The 16727-nt window shown below is 44.7% G+C and overlaps 2 protein-coding genes across 3 annotated transcripts in view; one reads left to right on the top strand and one right to left on the bottom strand.

Annotated features, from left to right (window-relative positions):
* The window catches only part of shank1 (SH3 and multiple ankyrin repeat domains 1), a 100366-nt gene extending 87207 nt beyond the window's left edge, over positions 1–13159 (top strand). The window contains exons 23-26 of the mRNA XM_084925223.1: positions 104–227; positions 831–4359; positions 5812–6702; positions 9910–13159. Of these exons, the coding sequence (XP_084781349.1) occupies positions 104–227; positions 831–4359; positions 5812–6702; positions 9910–9997 (4632 nt within the window). The 3' untranslated portion in view covers positions 9998–13159. The remainder of the gene's footprint in view (positions 1–103; positions 228–830; positions 4360–5811; positions 6703–9909) is intronic.
* Positions 13160–13309: 150 nt separating this feature from the next.
* Positions 13310–16727, bottom strand: part of LOC146388110 (uncharacterized) — a 38639-nt gene continuing 35221 nt past the window's right edge. For both annotated transcript variants that reach the window (XM_084925222.1, XM_084925221.1), the window contains exon 4: positions 13310–13975. In XM_084925222.1, the coding sequence (XP_084781348.1) occupies positions 13637–13975 (339 nt within the window). In that variant the 3' untranslated portion in view covers positions 13310–13636. The remainder of the gene's footprint in view (positions 13976–16727) is intronic.

Below are 16727 nucleotides of genomic sequence, written 5' to 3'. Positions count from 1 at the left end.
ACTATTTGCAGACTTGTTTTAGTGTCATCTATTGTTGTTCCCATGCAGTGTTATATAAATGTGTGTCTCACGACTCTCAGGCTTTTGATTTTTATCATTTCAGCCAAACTACGGGGATCAGTCCGGGATGGGGGTGATGTCATCGGGGTTGGGCCTAGGCTACGACCGTGGACAATACACCTCAGGTCATGGCCCACCGCACGGTATGCTGCGGCAAAAATCCATCGGTGAGGCTGTCTGTTTTTTCCGTCTGCCCCTCTGTCCACCTGTCCGTCTGTCCTCTGGGCCAGTAGAGGTCTGTGCTGTGCTGACCTTTTTGTCTGTAGCCAAAAATGTCCTGTCTGTGGCTCTAAACTCTGTGCATTTTATCTGTAGAAAAAAAAGATATTTGTTTGTCTTATACTATTTCTAACAGTGCTGGTAGTGCTGAAGTAGTGCTGGTAACCTACATTTTTCTTTCCCTCTGATGGGTTATTTTATGGGTGTGTTGCTTAGTAAGGCTTTGCTAAGGTTCCCTCAGAAATATTCATGTGCTCTCTTGTGAGCCACATCACAAATGCTGCTGTGCTTTGCTTACTAATTGCTAGTGCTTGTGGAATATGTAGCACTAACTGAATTATATACTAACAAACATAAGATTTGAGGACAGACTTGCTGGCAGGTGCTTGGGCAGGCAGATTTAGACAGACACTCTCATATATTACTCTCAGCTTCTCTTGTTCTCTACCTTTGTACATTTAACACCCCCCCCCCCCCCTTTCGTTTTTTTCTTATTTCTTATATGCTCATAGTTAAACCCCAAGTCATCCCTATTTTTTCCTTTTATGTAGGGGTGCCTGAGGAGGAGAAGCAGTTCCTCCATCCTCCAGCCATGAAGTTTGCCCGGAGTTTGTCGGTGCCTGGCCCAGATGACATCCCCCCTCCTCCCACCACAGCCCCACCGGATCCACCGTTCTCCTCTGCTCCGCCACTCGGTTGGAGAACAAAAACATCGCAGCAGCCCTCTGTCTCCGTGTCCCAGTCCACATCCACCTCTGCACACTACCAGCCCTACTCCCAGGCATTACACTTCACTCATGGAGGCAGGGAGAGGACTGGTGGTGCCAGTACAGGCCCCAGTGCTGGAGCGGTGGACCACACAACCCCGTATGCACACGCAGCTGCCCACACTGCTCAAAGCAGGACTGCTTCGCGGAAGGTTGCCTACACTGGGGAGCCTGTTGGAGCTGGCGTAGGGGCTGGTGCAGGGGCCAAGGCAGCTGGTCTTAGGAGAGGATACAGCACTGCCGTCCCCCCATCTAGCATTGCCACTGTAATGCCTCAGCAACAACAGACTACCCAGAGTCAACCCCAGCGTGCAGACCGCAGTGCAGCTGGCGCTGGAGCAGGTGGTCCTAAAGGAGGGGCGCGGCGAGGTAAGGGTCCATTGGTAAAGCAGTCTAAAGTGGAGGACCTGCGTATGGGCCAGGGCACACTGGGGGGCAAAGGCTCCATGGAGAAAAGCTCCATTCCTATTCCCACCATCATCGTTAAGGCCCCCTCAACCAGCAGCAGTGGACGGAGCAGCCAGGGCAGCAGCGTGGAGGCTGATGTTCCAGCATCAGGGGAGGCAGATGAATCCAAAACACCGCATGGTCCTCCACCCTCCACCCCTGCTCCACAGCCCCCTGCTCCACCATCCATTCCAGCACCCCCACCTCCATCCTTGCCTTCTATTCGAGCCCAGGATAATCTGGACTTTACCAGCCAGTTCGGGGCCGCCATTGTGGGCGCAGCTCGGCGAGACAGGGAGCGGTTTCACGAAGCCCGCAGAAAGAGTGCCTCCTTGTTCATGTCTGCTGAGGAGGATGTGAGCCTCGGAGGAGTGAGCGATGGAATAGGAGGAGTAACACGGACTCAGGTATCACAGCAACCGCTTAACACACAGGCTGAAAGTTCATCAACGAGGCTGCGCCCGTCCAAGTCCATTGATGAGGGCATGTTCTCTGGGGATACTTTCATCCATCATACTCGCAGTATGCCTCCTGCTTTTGGCTTACCTGAGTACTCTTCATCTGCTCTGGACTATCAGCCCAAGTCTGTGCCTACTGATTTATACACAGCAGCAGGCAGGCAGCCAGCACCCGCTACTACCACCACCTTCATCCACCCTCTAACAGGAAAGGCTCTTGACCCCACATCGCCACTAGGCCTTGCCCTAGCTGCCAGAGAACGTGCTCTGAGAGATGACAGCAGGTTAAGGAGGGGAGCGGAGCATCACTTTACCCGCCAAATGTCGAGCGTGGTGTTTCCTTCATCTAGTGTCACCTCTCAACCAGTGTCATCCGCCTCCCAGTCTTCAAGCTCGTACCTGGTGACCTCCTCTTCTCTGGCGGCCACAACAGCCACTGTCGGACGGCCACCCTCACCCAGAATCCTCAGAGGAGTTGGGACAGTTTGGGGTGAGGACGGTGGCGGTGGGGAGAGGGAGCGGGAAGGAGGAGGGGCCCGTGAGGGGCTAAGAGTTCGCTTCTCAGAGGACAAAACAGTCCACACACACCACTATCAGTCTCAGCCGTATCAGCCAAGTTACAAGGAGAGGGAGCGGGAGAGGTCGAGGGAGAGGGAAAGGGAGAGGGAGCTGTCCAGGGAAAGGGAAAGGGACAAGGAGAGAGAGGGCTACATGAGGAGGGTGGAACAGGCAGCTGCTAATGCCGCAGCGGCTGAAAGCGCTGCCCACCAGGCCGCTCAGTCACAGCAGCCGCGGAGGCCCACTTTTCTCAGGATGGAAAGTCAAAGTGATGCCACTATACTATCCCTCACACCTCCCTCTCCTCCTCCTACCAGTGCTCAGCAGACAAGGAGCACTACAGGGAGCACGGGAAGTGGGCTGATGGTTCTCCCTCCCCCTGCCCCCTCAGTCGATGCGGATGATGAATTTGTCTACGCAGACCCACTCCCGCCCCCTTTAGAGTTCGCCAACAGCTTCGACAGGGGAATATCGGGATACTCACAACGCGCAATGCTCTCCAACAACCTGACCTCCCGCCAACAGCAGGTCCCGCCCCCTCCACCACCACCCCCACCTCCTCCACCACCGCCCCCTCCACCCCCCCAAAAAGAACAATTTATAAGTGGGTTTCCTGCTCATACACCCCTTCACTCACCTCAGGCCGGGGACTCCACCGCCTCTAGTCTCACATCTTATGACAGTGAGGTGGCAAACCTGACTCAGTCTGCTCCCTCCCCATCACAAACATCACCCAACCCACAGCCTCCACCCTCACCCTCTACTCTGCAGCCCACCTCGGGCCCTCCACCTCCACCATCAGTGTCACCCCCACCTCCTCCTGGCTCTTACCACAGACCCTTTTCTATGTCCCACCATCTTTACAACAGCACTCACACTCATGGGCGCTCTTCACCAACACCTCCCCCTCACACTGTTGCTCCTCCTCCAGCCTACCGTGGTCCCCCAGCGCCCTCGTCCACTGCTGCCACCACTGTCCCACAAAGGGGCACTGCCTCTCATGCCACGACCGCTAGCTGTGCTGCTACAACCACCACCGCTGCCACCACAACAAGCACCTCCACGCAGCTCTACCAGGAGCGAACACACACCACGCATTCAACATCTTCTGCCGCAATCACAGGAAGCCGAAGGCCAGGAGAGCACCACCGTCTTCCCCCGACCGCCAAGAAAGGAGAGTCCCAGGAGACTGTGGTGGACTCTGGGATCGAAGAGCTGGACAGTCGCAGCAGCAGTGACCACCACCTGGACAGCATCCTGGCTCTAAGGGGAGACAGACTAGATAGAGGGGAGAGAGGAGGACCTGGAGGACGGATGGGAGGGGGAGGGGATGCAGAGAGGGGAGGAGATTTTCTGGAGTCTTACATGAGCTACCTGGATGGACAGACTTTTGAGATGCAGAACGCTACGGCAGCAGCATCCACCTACCCTAAAACAAGCAGGTTCAGAGAGGGAGGTCGTGCCGGGGAGCTACAAAGACAAACCAGCACTGCTCCCGCGTCCTTCCACTCCCACAGGCGGCGAGATGAACAGGAAGAGGATGAGATCGAGGAGGGAGTGGCAGAGGACGAAAGCGGCCAGGACAGATATGGAGTAAGGGACATGCAGAATCTGGGACGTCCCACTTCACCATACTTTGAGCGGCCACGCACTCCTGAGATGAAGCCTCTTTGGGGAGAGAGTCAGATGTCTGGCGATGGGAGCGGCCAGCATGGGGCGCTTTTAGAGGGGAAGAAAATTTACCCTCCCGCATCCAGTATGAAGCCCAGCATCATCAATGAACTGAGCAGCAAGCTGCAGCAAAGAACCAAGGACAGCTGGAGCAGCCAGACACAGCTGAGCAGACACAGGTACAGCTTGCCATAACTTGACTGCATTATGTTTTCTCGTCAAAGCATGAACTTCATTTTTCGTTACTGTCATTCTGTCAATGTCTGAATACATCACTTGTGATGTGCAAGCTTCTGTGGAAAAAAACCTCAAACTGTGCACTGTCTGTTTATGTCTTGCGTAAGTGTGTCTATACTGTGTAAACCTCTCTTATTTCTCTGGCTTTTTCCATGTTTTTCTCTCAGAAGCAGAAACAGGTAATAGAGCACTTCCACACTATTTTGTTTTCTATCTCTAATCAAGGATATTGCGGCATACCGTATTGACAGTGATAATTAAAAATGAAAATATATATATCAATTTAAAAATATGCACATAATAATATTACAAAACAATCTAATGCCAGGACAGTCATTATTAGAGAGTTGTGTTTTGGTTAATTACAGCTTTCCTGCTTTTCAGTAACTGCTTTAACTACTGCTGACTAAAGTAGGGAGATTACTACGCTTCTCTGTTCCTGCAGCTCCTTTTCTCACACGGGAGATATTCACGTTCCAAAACAAACCCACTGAGTCACTCGCATAGGTTCAGTTAAGCTGTGACACTGCCGAGTGAAGCTTTTGAGGACTTTATTTTCTTTTTAATGACCAGTTTGTTGTCCACTCTTGCTGCTGCTTCTCCTCTACTACTCGCAGCTCGGTTAAAATGCACTACTTTGCCCCGCGGCTTGACTCAAAGGTGTGTCACATGTTGTGGCTGACCTGATTGAGTCTCTGCAGTTTGTTGGTCTATTTCCTTTGATGATGTTTTGTCTACACACTGAACACTACATATATAACACTACAAATATATAGGGAATTATTATTTTGTTACTTAACATCAACCGGGGATAGGATTAGGTTGCATTTTCGCCACGTGCTAAACAAGTTAGAATCAGAAATGAGAAGTCTCAGGTATTTAGTGGCCTCACAGTTCTTCTATGAGAAGAACTAGAAAAATCTCTATAAGAAATCTTTATAAAGAGGGAGGTTAATCTAAATGATGTGACTGGGAGCCTGGTTAATGCTAGGAGGTTGTGATGATTTGACCAAGATATAATAATATTTTGAATATTATAATGCCTTTTATAAACTTTTAAATACACTCTGCTTATTTTGTTTACTCTCATTTTGAATGCCACATACAAAACCATGCTGAAGCCCTTTATCTGTAAAATACTGTAAAACTATGGTTAAGGAATTAATTTTGTGTAAATATTGTGATATTATCATTATCATGAACTCATGGCTGTGATAACTCTGATAATGTGACAGGAAAAAATATAAAAATGTTAACCTTCAAATCAATTTTTTGCACTTTAATCCACACGGTCTAAAATAGCTGGACACTGTTTCCCTTAGTGTGTGCATGTTTGTACTTTTTTTTACATCACTGTTTTTCCCCTGTGATAATTTCTCTCTTTCTTCTCACAGATTTTCAGAAGACTCAGCCTCAGCTCTGAGCCCGCCCTCAGCTCGATCTCTGTCGCCGTCTCCGATCTCATTATCGCAGCCATCGTTGTCTCTGTCTCCCACCCCTGCCTCCCAGTACCCCAACTGGGGACGATCACCATCTCCGCAGCCTCCAGCAACTTCTCAGCCGCCACGTTCACATTCCCCACTGTCGCCGACATCTTACTCCCCTTATCCTACTTCTCCCAAACACAGACCTGTCTACAGGACCAAAGCCTTGGAATTCCAGTTTATCCCCAGTCGTGAGTCCCGTAAAGCAGAATCACACATTCTCCAGCGAAGGCGAGCACCCAGCCCCCTCATCTCACCCTCAGAGAGACCCAATATGGGCCCACCACGGCCATCATCCCTTCCACTTCTCCCTACCTCACCTCTGTACAGTGCCATCTATGATCTCCGCGGTTCGGTCACTCCGCCATCACCTGGGAACCCTCTCGGAGACCCCTACTTCTCTCCCTCGCCTCCCCTGTTTGCCCCATCTGGTGCGCCGCCTCCTCCAAACTCAACCTTAGTAGTTTCTCGATCACTTTCTCCAACTCATTTCCTGTCTGGGGCCTCTTCTCCGCCTCTACACCCTCTCCCTCCGCCTCCCTGCTTGAGTTACCCCCATCTACCGCCCCCTTCTCCCACAAAGCCCTTCGCCTCCAAGCCGCTGCCCTACTGGACCAAGTATGACGTGGCAGACTGGCTGGGATACCTGAACTTGGGGGAGCACAGAGAGCGTTTCCTGGATAATGAGATTGATGGCACCCACCTGCCCTCCCTGACCAAGGACGACTATCTGGATTTGGGTGTGACACGAGTAGGTCACCGCATGAATATAGAACGAGCCCTGAGGAGTGTAATGGACAGGTATGGCTGCTAAGTGCAACCTGTAAAGCCTCTTTAATGCCACCTTTAAAATGCGATTTCTATCTGGTTAATACCATTCAGTACTATGTGTGCTTATAGCACTTACACCCGATGTTAATAATAATAATAATAATAATAATAATAATAATGGATTGCATTTATATAGCGCTTTTTGAGAACCTCAAAGCGCTTTACAATTCCATTATTCATTCACTCTCACATTCACACACTGGTGGAGGCAAGCTACAGTTGTAGCCACAGCTGCCCTGGGGCAGACTGACAGAAGCGGGGCTGCCATATCGCGCCATCGGCCCCTCTGGCCATCACCAGTAGGCGGTGGGTGAAGTGTCTTGCCCAAGGACACAACGACTGAGACTGTCCAAGCTGGGGCTACAAGACGAACTGCCAACTCTTGAGCTACGATCGCCCCAATAATAAGCATTCTCCTTATCTTACCTTAAAAAATCCACATGCTACTGAAGTCCTATGTCGTAAAATTTCGTACTCATATGCACTAAATTATTCTCATTTGTGCATACATAAGCTATTACTTTGATAACTTGACATACATACAACTTCAAATGTGGACAGCTACCAAATATAGTGTATCTGAAACTGTTAGAGACTCACTGTAAATTATATTCGTCAATATAAAACTTCGCTATTTTATTTCTGCCCATTGTAATGTGGCTGAGGGTAGCTTAAGTTTTTAGAGCAGCATATTAATTTCTGTATGCACAAGACAATTAATTCACCACAATTCAGTGATCTTGTTTGCAGATAAAAAGCTCACCTTTTGGGATTTCCAGGGCTCCATAAGATAAAAATAACATGGCAATTTCAGTATTTTTAAAATGATTTTTGCCAAGACATAAATTGACCTGACATTTCATCAGTGTTACTTTTTTCATTATCAGTGGAATTAGGTAAAGATAAAAGATTTTTGTGTTATTACTCCTTGTTATTCGGGTTATTTTTCTTATTTTGTTATATATCTACATGTCTACACATAGTGGTAATTGGGGACACCATGGGGAAAAGTAACATGGGGCCAGTTACTATAGTTTAAAGGTTGTCAGCCCTTTAAACTAGTCAGCCCTGTCTAGACAGGTTGTCTCTCTAGACATCTGTAGGTGAGCGATTTCCACTTCCTGTTTGTGGTGTGACTTCTATTGACCAATCATATGTGAACTGACTTTGGTGCATACATGTAAAAAAGTTTTCAGAACAAATGACTGCTGTAATGCAATCTTTTAACCATCACTTAAAAATTTTGCTTATCATAGTCCTTAAAAAAATAATCTTCTGGATTTTTAATCAATTAGTGGCACAGGAAGTCTTTGGAGAACTATCTGCTGGCTACACTGCAAGCCCTGCAAAGTCAGCAGAGGACACCCGGTGGGTTCCTAGAATGGCCCTTACCTCAGGATCCTCACAGCTTTAGATTTATTGTCACTGAAGAACAGCAGCCTCTTGCTTGAATTGGATTCAGTGATTAATTTCAAGTAGGGCCACAAGTTAATTGCAAGATTAAAGACCAATGCTTTCGAGAAACTCTTAGAGATTGCTTCCTGAATATTTTGAGTTGTTCCAACGTTTTGGGCAGGATAAGCTGGCAACAGAAAACACTACATCCCAAATTTATCTCTCCGAGGAAATTATATGTCTAACGGTTTGGCAGTGACAGATTTAAGAGTGCGAGATGGGACGTAAAGTAACAGACTGTTGTACCATGGTCCAAGACCATTTAGGGCTTAAGATACAATAAGAGCATTCCGAAATCTGTTCTATGGGATACTGGAAGCCAGTTTAGCCCTTCCAAAACTGGAGTGAGTTTTAGTTAATAACATTACAGCTGAATTCTGAATAGACTGCAGCCTACTTATCTCTAGCAAAAAGAGCATTGCAGTAATCAGGCCCACTAGACATGAATGCATGAACAAATTTTCCAGAATGTCTAAAAATAAAAACTTAACAATTACTTTTAGATTTGCATAGGACAAAACTACAGTCTGTGCAGTGAAATTTAACAAACACAACCTGAAGATTGTGCTTGGAACTGAATTTAACATGTCAACGATATCTTTTCCTTATGTGAATACACTTTTCCCAACTTTACCAATCAGGCTAGGAGGTGACCGAAAAGTGGATACCAACTCCATAAATCAAACCAGGGTTTCCCAATGTGGCTATGAGAATGCATGTTGTCAGCATTATGACCAGCCATGAGGATGGACAGTTCTACTGGCAGCTGACCAGAATATTTTACAGAGCAAACTGTAATGTTAGAAATATCTGAAGAGTTTAAACAGCATAACTGAGTATGTGTGATAATAAAAGTTCTGTATGAGAGAGTGTGCACTTTAATTAATTTGAAATCTGAACAGAAGGCTGATCTTTCACGATAATGTTAGTATTATAACTCTATCATTAGATACAGGAAGATCTGACAAAGATATAATAATTATTTGTTCTAAGAGTGGCAACTAATTTTTCCAAGGGTCATGCAGAAACTGAAACTGCTGTGCAGGGCAGCACCAATAAGCTTATACAGATATAAAAATAAAGATTTTTCTGATTTTAAATCGGCGTGAATATTAAGGCAGATAAAGTGTTGTGAATGGTTGGCAAGAATACAGAAGCACTATATAAATAAATCTGATATAAGGTCAACGAGTACAAATAGTTGCTGTGTTATAAGATCATAAATTGGGGTTTATGGAACAGTAACACACAACTCAAGGTCAAATATGAAGTTATCTTGCCAAGCCCCAAATTCGGCCTTTTAGTACAGACTTCTGCTTCTTCTGCCAACTTGCTGGTTTTATCACCTCACCTGACTTCCAGAAAACTTTAAAGTCAAACTTTTCCTAACTTGTGTCACAAAGCTGTTACTTCCGAGCACCATGATCGGTCAGCTGCAGTGACGATCCTGGAGCAACATTAACTACAATGTTACAGGAAGAACAGGGTGAACTTAGATACACCCAACTGCTCAGGCATCAAGTGCGATGACCAATGTTTTCCCGGTTTTCTTAGTCACACTGCTTGTCCATTTGCATGAGTCACAGCAGATTTACCAATTTATTCTCTCCATTTTACAAACGTGAGTCAGAGGATAGAACTACACACAACCACACCACGGACGAACAAACACAGAAAGCTGGAAACATCACGCGTGTCCTGCGTTTTTTCTTTTGTCCGCAGGCTGTCCAGCAGCCCCTTTCCCATTTCTGTTCTCTCACCTCGGGATGGACAGACGGACAGGAGGAGGGACGACGGGAGTCGGAGCTGAGGCTGCAAATACAGAGATGGAGAGAGAGGCACAGAAGGAGGGGTTGAAGCCAATGAGGGAGGAAGACACAACCGCTGCTGCTATCCATGGTGGATTCACACAACAAATGAAGGGGGGCCAGATTTCACACAGAGAGCATCAGAAAGAGGGAGTCGAGGCCCAAGGGGAGGTGGAAACACAGGGATGGAGGAAGGGCTGGCGATCCATAAAGACACCGGCTGGCGCTGCTCACATGTGGCAGGCTGATTTACACAAATACACTCCCCACGCGCACGCACGCACGGTCACACCAATCAACACAATTAACGCAAACACCCTCTCATCCAAAATGTCTGTGGCTGCAGCAGAGATTACAAATACTTGAGAGGAACAAAATAATCCAGTTAGACTGGAAAAGAGGCAGGCTGAAGAAATGAAAAGGTGTCACGTAGTCATCTTGTTGAGTAGTGCTCTTACCCCCTCAGCTGGCTGGTTTAAAGTTTACGATTAAAGAGCGGATGCTGACTTCATAATAAATATCCCAGAGGAGTGAGCACTTGAGGGTGAATGAGGATGAATGTGTGCCAGAGTGAGGCTTTATCTTTGTGAATGGTGAACGTAGGGCAGGTTATCGCGACAGCGACAGTAGATAAGCTGCGTGTGGATAAGCTGCGTGTTTGGTTGCGTCTTGTTTTTACCTCACCACTGGTAGGGCTCTGTCCTCACTGCAGATCCTGTGATCGGGATCACGCGTGTATGTGTGTGTTTCTCTATAGCTCTTTATTATCTTAAGTCTTATAATGACGTATATACAGACTGGTCACTGTATCACAAATTTGTAGCAAAAATAAGTGCCCAGACCAACAACATAAAAGTAAATGAACACACAGATATGCACACACAGGCACCCGAGTTACTCTATCCATGCCTGCATGCATACACCAACATGTAAACACAAACACAAGCACTTCCCAGTGTTTGTGTTAGAATTTATGGGACACCTTATATATAGACACACACGCTACGTTTGGATCCGAGATGTACAAAACGGAGACAGACTGTGCTTTCATTGGGATTTGCGACGACGCAAAGAGACTGATTTTATTTACGGAGAAAGACTTTCTCAGCATCAAGGCAAGTGTTGTACTCTCATTCAGGCCTTCTGTGCGAGGCAGACTGGAAAGGAGAGGGGAGGGAAGGAGTAAAAACTGCCATTTTCTTGTTCTTTCCCACTTAATCCCCCCGGCTCCTTCCAGGAGTGGCCTCTCTCCGTCTGTCGACGAAACCCAGGAGGAAAAACCCGGCCGAGGGGATCCCAGAGAAAAACGCTTATATCGAGTTTTAATACTATGATTGTTCTTACACTTTTTAAACTTTAAATGGGAATACTGGAATACTGATATTGATATGAAGAGATTTATTGTTACTATCTATCATTACTATCATCGTCCTTACTGTTATTGGATCTTCAGAGAGTCCCGGTTTCTGCCTTTGGTGGCTAAGGTGGCGCTTTCGTGCAGTCAGCTTATTTCTCTGACTGTGAAGTGAAGATAATTGTCGTGGTTATATAGATATATAAATATATATATGTACATGTAGGTATTTTTGAACTGAAAGATGCATAATGTACCCTTAACATAGCTTCTATGTGACAAGAAGCACTGCAATTAAATGTGAAGCACATTTAAGAATATTATGTTTTTCCCCCTTTCTCCTTATTGTTTCTCTTGTTGTGAGACTGTGAAGCTTTAATCAAAATCACCTTTTAACCTTTAAGGCCTCAAAATATATTTTTCTCACGCTTTTAAAAGTTATTCACCACTTAATATGCTGTAAAAATGTAGCAGCTGTTGCTCTGAGTGAAAATGATTTAGAATAATACAAAATAATATTTTTTAAATTCTCTATAACATTCTAATCTCTCTCTCTATATATATATATATATCTCACTCCCTGGCGATTGATTTGAGACCCAAGTTTAACTCTTCTCCTGTGACCCGGTGTGATCCCCCCGACATCAGCTTTTGTGGCACATTTACATCTCATCCCATCCCCAAGTCCTGCTTGTCTTACTATTGCTGAGATTAAATATAAGGGCTCTGTCATGACCTCTCTACCTTGAACAACGCTTCACCTCTCCTGCTGCTTTTGAGTCCATGAACACATATCAAATGTGCATTTTTTCTGCTATCGTCAGTCTATTTTTGCCAAAAGATTTAAGAATTTTCATAGTCACCTTGCTTAAAAGTGCACATGCATGCATGCATCCATACAGACTATATATGCGATTTAGCAAAGGTAACTAAGGGGGGACAGTTTTTGTATTTGCTCTTTGCAGATGGCTAAGGAAAGACTATATTTGAATTCAAGGGAAATAGCAATAAGGACGATGAAAATAATGGTCTAACTATGGTTTAAGATGTAAAAAAGAAAAAAATATCTCAAAAGTTCTAAAGAATCTCTGTCTTCCAAATAATGTTTAACATGAAAAGGTAAATTGTATTTATTTAACTCTTCTGCTTTCTATACAGTTCGACCTGTTCTCTGCAACCACCCCCCCTCCCCTCCCACTGTTGATAATCTGATGGGATTAGGAGCTCTGCTCCGTATTCACCCATCGTTTGCATCTTCCCGTATGTACAGAGCACCCTCTGCAGTCGCTAACATGTGCTAATATGCTCACAGCTCATTGTTTTATTACCAGCATAATATGCAACGGCCCTGTTTCCACTAGCAGCTGAGACTTTTTCACATTTCCCTTTCGGAGGTTTTGAAGGGGTGAACAAGCCGAGTGTGACTCTACATGTCTCAAAGTCTACTAGTGTACATAGGGCCAATTAAGAACTCTGGATAAGATTTAAAAAACATCTTGCTCATACAACGATCTTGTTAAGTGACTGGTGAGATGCTGTTTTTTGTTTTTTAAGCCTTTCTTTGCGTTTCGTAGTCGCATTGGAGAAGTGAATATCAGAGGGAATCGGTCTGACTCTATAGAAAGCACTTCTTTTCCTTTAAGAGATCTTTTAAAAAATGAGAATATGAACTGCTGAAAAGTAACTTACAGAATATATATGTATATGTGATATGCATATACACACATTCATATAAAACATATATGAATTTCAAATGTTTTAAGAGATAAATTGTTAGAATTATAATAAAGATACAGAAACAAAGTTCTAATTAATGGTTTGTAATTTCTTGAATGATTTCTTTCATCATCTTTCCATCTACCCAACTCACTTTTTAGGTCACAAATTTATCATCATCTGAAGAAATTGTTGAAGACTTCATGTTAATCTGGCAACAGCCTGATACTGTACCATTATCAAATCAAATTCAAATTCAAATTTTATTTGTCACACACACACACACAACCATACACAGTATGACATGGGGGTGAAATGCTTGTAGCTGTACAATGCCCGACCATTAAATGACAGAAAAAAAGTTTTACAATATTTACAATTTACAGGTCACTACAAAATTTACAAATTAACTTAGGAATTTACAGTAAAGAATGTGCAAATAGCAGAAGAGATTATAAAGATTATAAATTATAGGAATTATAGGATTATAGGAAATGTGTGGTGGTGCGTGTGGTGATGTGATGTGTGTGAGAGTCCAGTCTTATAGTGACGTGTGTGGGAGAGTCCAGTCCTACACCTGGTTCAGGGCCCGAATAGCCTGGGGGAAGAAGCTCCTCCTCATTCTCCCTGTTTTGGCCTTAAGGGAGCAGAAGCGCTTCCCAGACCTCAACAGTGAGAAGAGTCCATTGTTGGGATGGGAGAGGTCCATCATAATCTTCCTAGCTTTGGACTTGCACCGCTTGGTGTAGACGGACAGCAGGTCAGGGAGCTCTGATTGAATGATGCGTTCGGCTGAGCGCACCACTCTTTGCAGATCTCGTCTGTCCTGCTTGGTGCTGTTCCCAAACCAGGTGCAGATGTTTGCCGTCAGGACGCTCTCGATGGTGCAGGAGTAGAAGTTCTTGAGCACCTTCAGTGGCAGATGGAAGTCTCATTAAAGAAAAAACATGGCATAACAATATTTTAGCACATTAAGCAACCTTAGGGATGAAAGTGTTACTTTATAATCCCACAGTGCAGAATATACAGGGAGTGCAGAATTATTAGGCAAATGAGTATTTTGTCCACACCATCCTCTGCATGCATGTTGTCTTACTCCAAGCTGTATAGGCTCGAAAGCCTACTACCAATTAAGCATATTAGGTGATGTGCATCTCTGTAATGAGAAGGGGTGTGGTCTAATGACATCAACACCGTATATCAGGTGTGCATAATTATTAGGCAACGTCCTTTCCTTTGGCAAAATGGGTCAAAAGAAGGACTTGACAGGCTCAGAAAAGTCAAAAATAGTGAGATATCTTGCAGAGGGATGCAGCAGTCTCAAAATTGCAAAGCTTCTGAAGCGTGATCATCGAACAGTCAAGCGTTTCATTCAAAATAGTCAACAGGGTCGCAAGAAGCGTGTGGAAAAACCAAGGCGCAAAATAACTGCCCATGAACTGAGAAAAGTCAAGCGTGCAGCTGCCAACATGCCACTTGCCACCAGTTTGGCCATATTTCAGAGCTGCAACATCACTGGAGTGCCCAAAAGCACAAGGTGTGCAATACTCAGAGACATGGCCAAGGTAAGAAAGGCTGAAAGACGACCACCACTGAACAAGACACACAAGCTGAAACGTCAAGACTGGGCCAAGAAATATCTCAAGACTGGTTTTTCTAAGGTTTTTTGGACTGATGAAATGAGAGTGAGTCTTGATGGGCCAGATGGATGGGCCCGTGGCTGGATTGGTAAAGGGCAGAGAGCTCCAGTCCGACTCAGACGCCAGCAAGGTGGAGGTGGAGTACTGGTTTGGACTGGTATCATCAAAGATGAGCTTGTGGGGCCTTTTTGGGTTGAGGATGGAGTCAAGCTCAACTCCCAGTCCTACTGCCAGTTCCTGGAAGACACCTTCTTCAAGCAGTGGTACAGGAAGAAGTCTGCATCCTTCAAGAAAAACATGATTTTCATGCAGGACAATGCTCCATCACACGCGTCCAAGTACTCCACAGCGTGGCTGGCAAGAAAGGGTATAAAAGAAGAAAAACTAATGACATGGCCACCTTGTTCACCTGATCTGAACCCCATTGAGAACCTGTGGTCCATCATCAAATGTGAGATTTACAAGGAGGGAAAACAGTACACCTCTCTGAACAGTGTCTGGGAGGTTGTGGTGGCTGCTGCACGCAATGTTGATGGTGAACAGATCAAAACACTGACAGAATCCATGGATGGCAGGCTTTTGAGTGTCCTTGCAAAGAAAGGTGGCTATATTGGTCGCTGATTTGTTTTTGTTTTGTTTTTGAATGTCAGAAATGTATATTTGTGAATGTGGAGATGTTATATTGGTTTCACTGGTAAAAATAAATAATTGAAATGGGTATATATTTGTTTTTTGTTAAGTTGCCTAATAATTATGCACAGTAATAGTCACCTGCACACACAGATATCCCCCTAAAATAGCTAAAACTAAAAACTACTTCCAAAAACATTCAGCTTTGATATTAATGAGTCTTTTGGGTTCATTGAGAACATGGTTGTTGTTCAATAATAAAATTATTCCTCAAAAATACAACTTGCCTAATAATTCTGCACTCCCTGTATGCTGGGTGTAGACACCCAGGTGAATAACAGAGCAAAAATGTAATATTAAAGGGCCTTAGAATCATTTCTTTTAAGTGACTCGATCTCCAGATAGATATCAGTCCAAATTAATGTGATATTTTCTTGAGATCATCAAATTGGTGCCTCCGATTTTTTAATTTGTTAAATCAATACTGAGTGTAAGAACAAGTCGCTATCTTATAATAGAAATAAGTTATCCACTTCTAATCTGCAAATACAGCCGTAACATTCAAAGTAATTCTTGCAGCAACAAAAAAAAAAAAAGCAAACTAATCACATTATACCCTTAATGAGGTAACAGAAAATTGTAAGGTACAAGTGAAAGTTTTCTTGACCTGTTTGTCCTCTTATCTTAGCTACTGAATGTCCAAAGGAGCAGTGGTGCTGTTCTGTTCTTTAAGGCTGGCCTAAGGTGTTTTCCTACTGACTGTTTTATAATCATCTTTTTTTTTTTTTTTCTCCTCCTGGAAGCAGCGCTGACCTTACTAGATCAATCAAAAATACATAACATTAATACTATAATACCACACACAGTGAATCAGTGGTTTACATGCTGGCCTAAAAGATCCCTGGTTCAGATCTGAGAGAAGATAAATTCCTCAGCTGCGTCAGAAAAGTTACCTGATGTAAATAAAATAAAGTATGCCAAATCAGACATGCAGTGCTGTGGTGAATGACAGAAGAAAAAAGCCTTAATAAAGTACCAGAGGTGAACAGTGGTACCCCTAGGCCTCCTAGCAGAGCCACCCATCTATGTCATGTGCTTCAATAGAATTCCCGTGATGCTTCAGTGTAGCCACGTCTCTCAATGCATGCACATGTCAGGGTATTTTACCTGCTTGATTTTTAAACCAGGATCCACTCAAAGACACCACTCCATTTTAAATCCTGGATACATGCCTGCTGTTATGAGCACATGAGCATGACACCACATAAACTGAGTAATCACAGGTGTGTTACCTGTGATGACTCACTCAAACCCCCTTGTTCAAGACTTTTGCTATCCAACACAAAGTCACCACATCTTCAGCTGATATTTGTAGAAGAGAGACCAAACACA

Source organism: Perissodus microlepis, chromosome 4, assembly GCF_051167445.1.
Source record: "Perissodus microlepis isolate ML-2025 ecotype Zambia chromosome 4, ASM5116744v1, whole genome shotgun sequence".
Classification (NCBI taxonomy): Eukaryota; Metazoa; Chordata; class Actinopteri; order Cichliformes; family Cichlidae; genus Perissodus; species Perissodus microlepis.
Note: the sequence above shows the minus strand (reverse complement) of the source record. Positions and strands in the feature narration are given on the sequence as shown.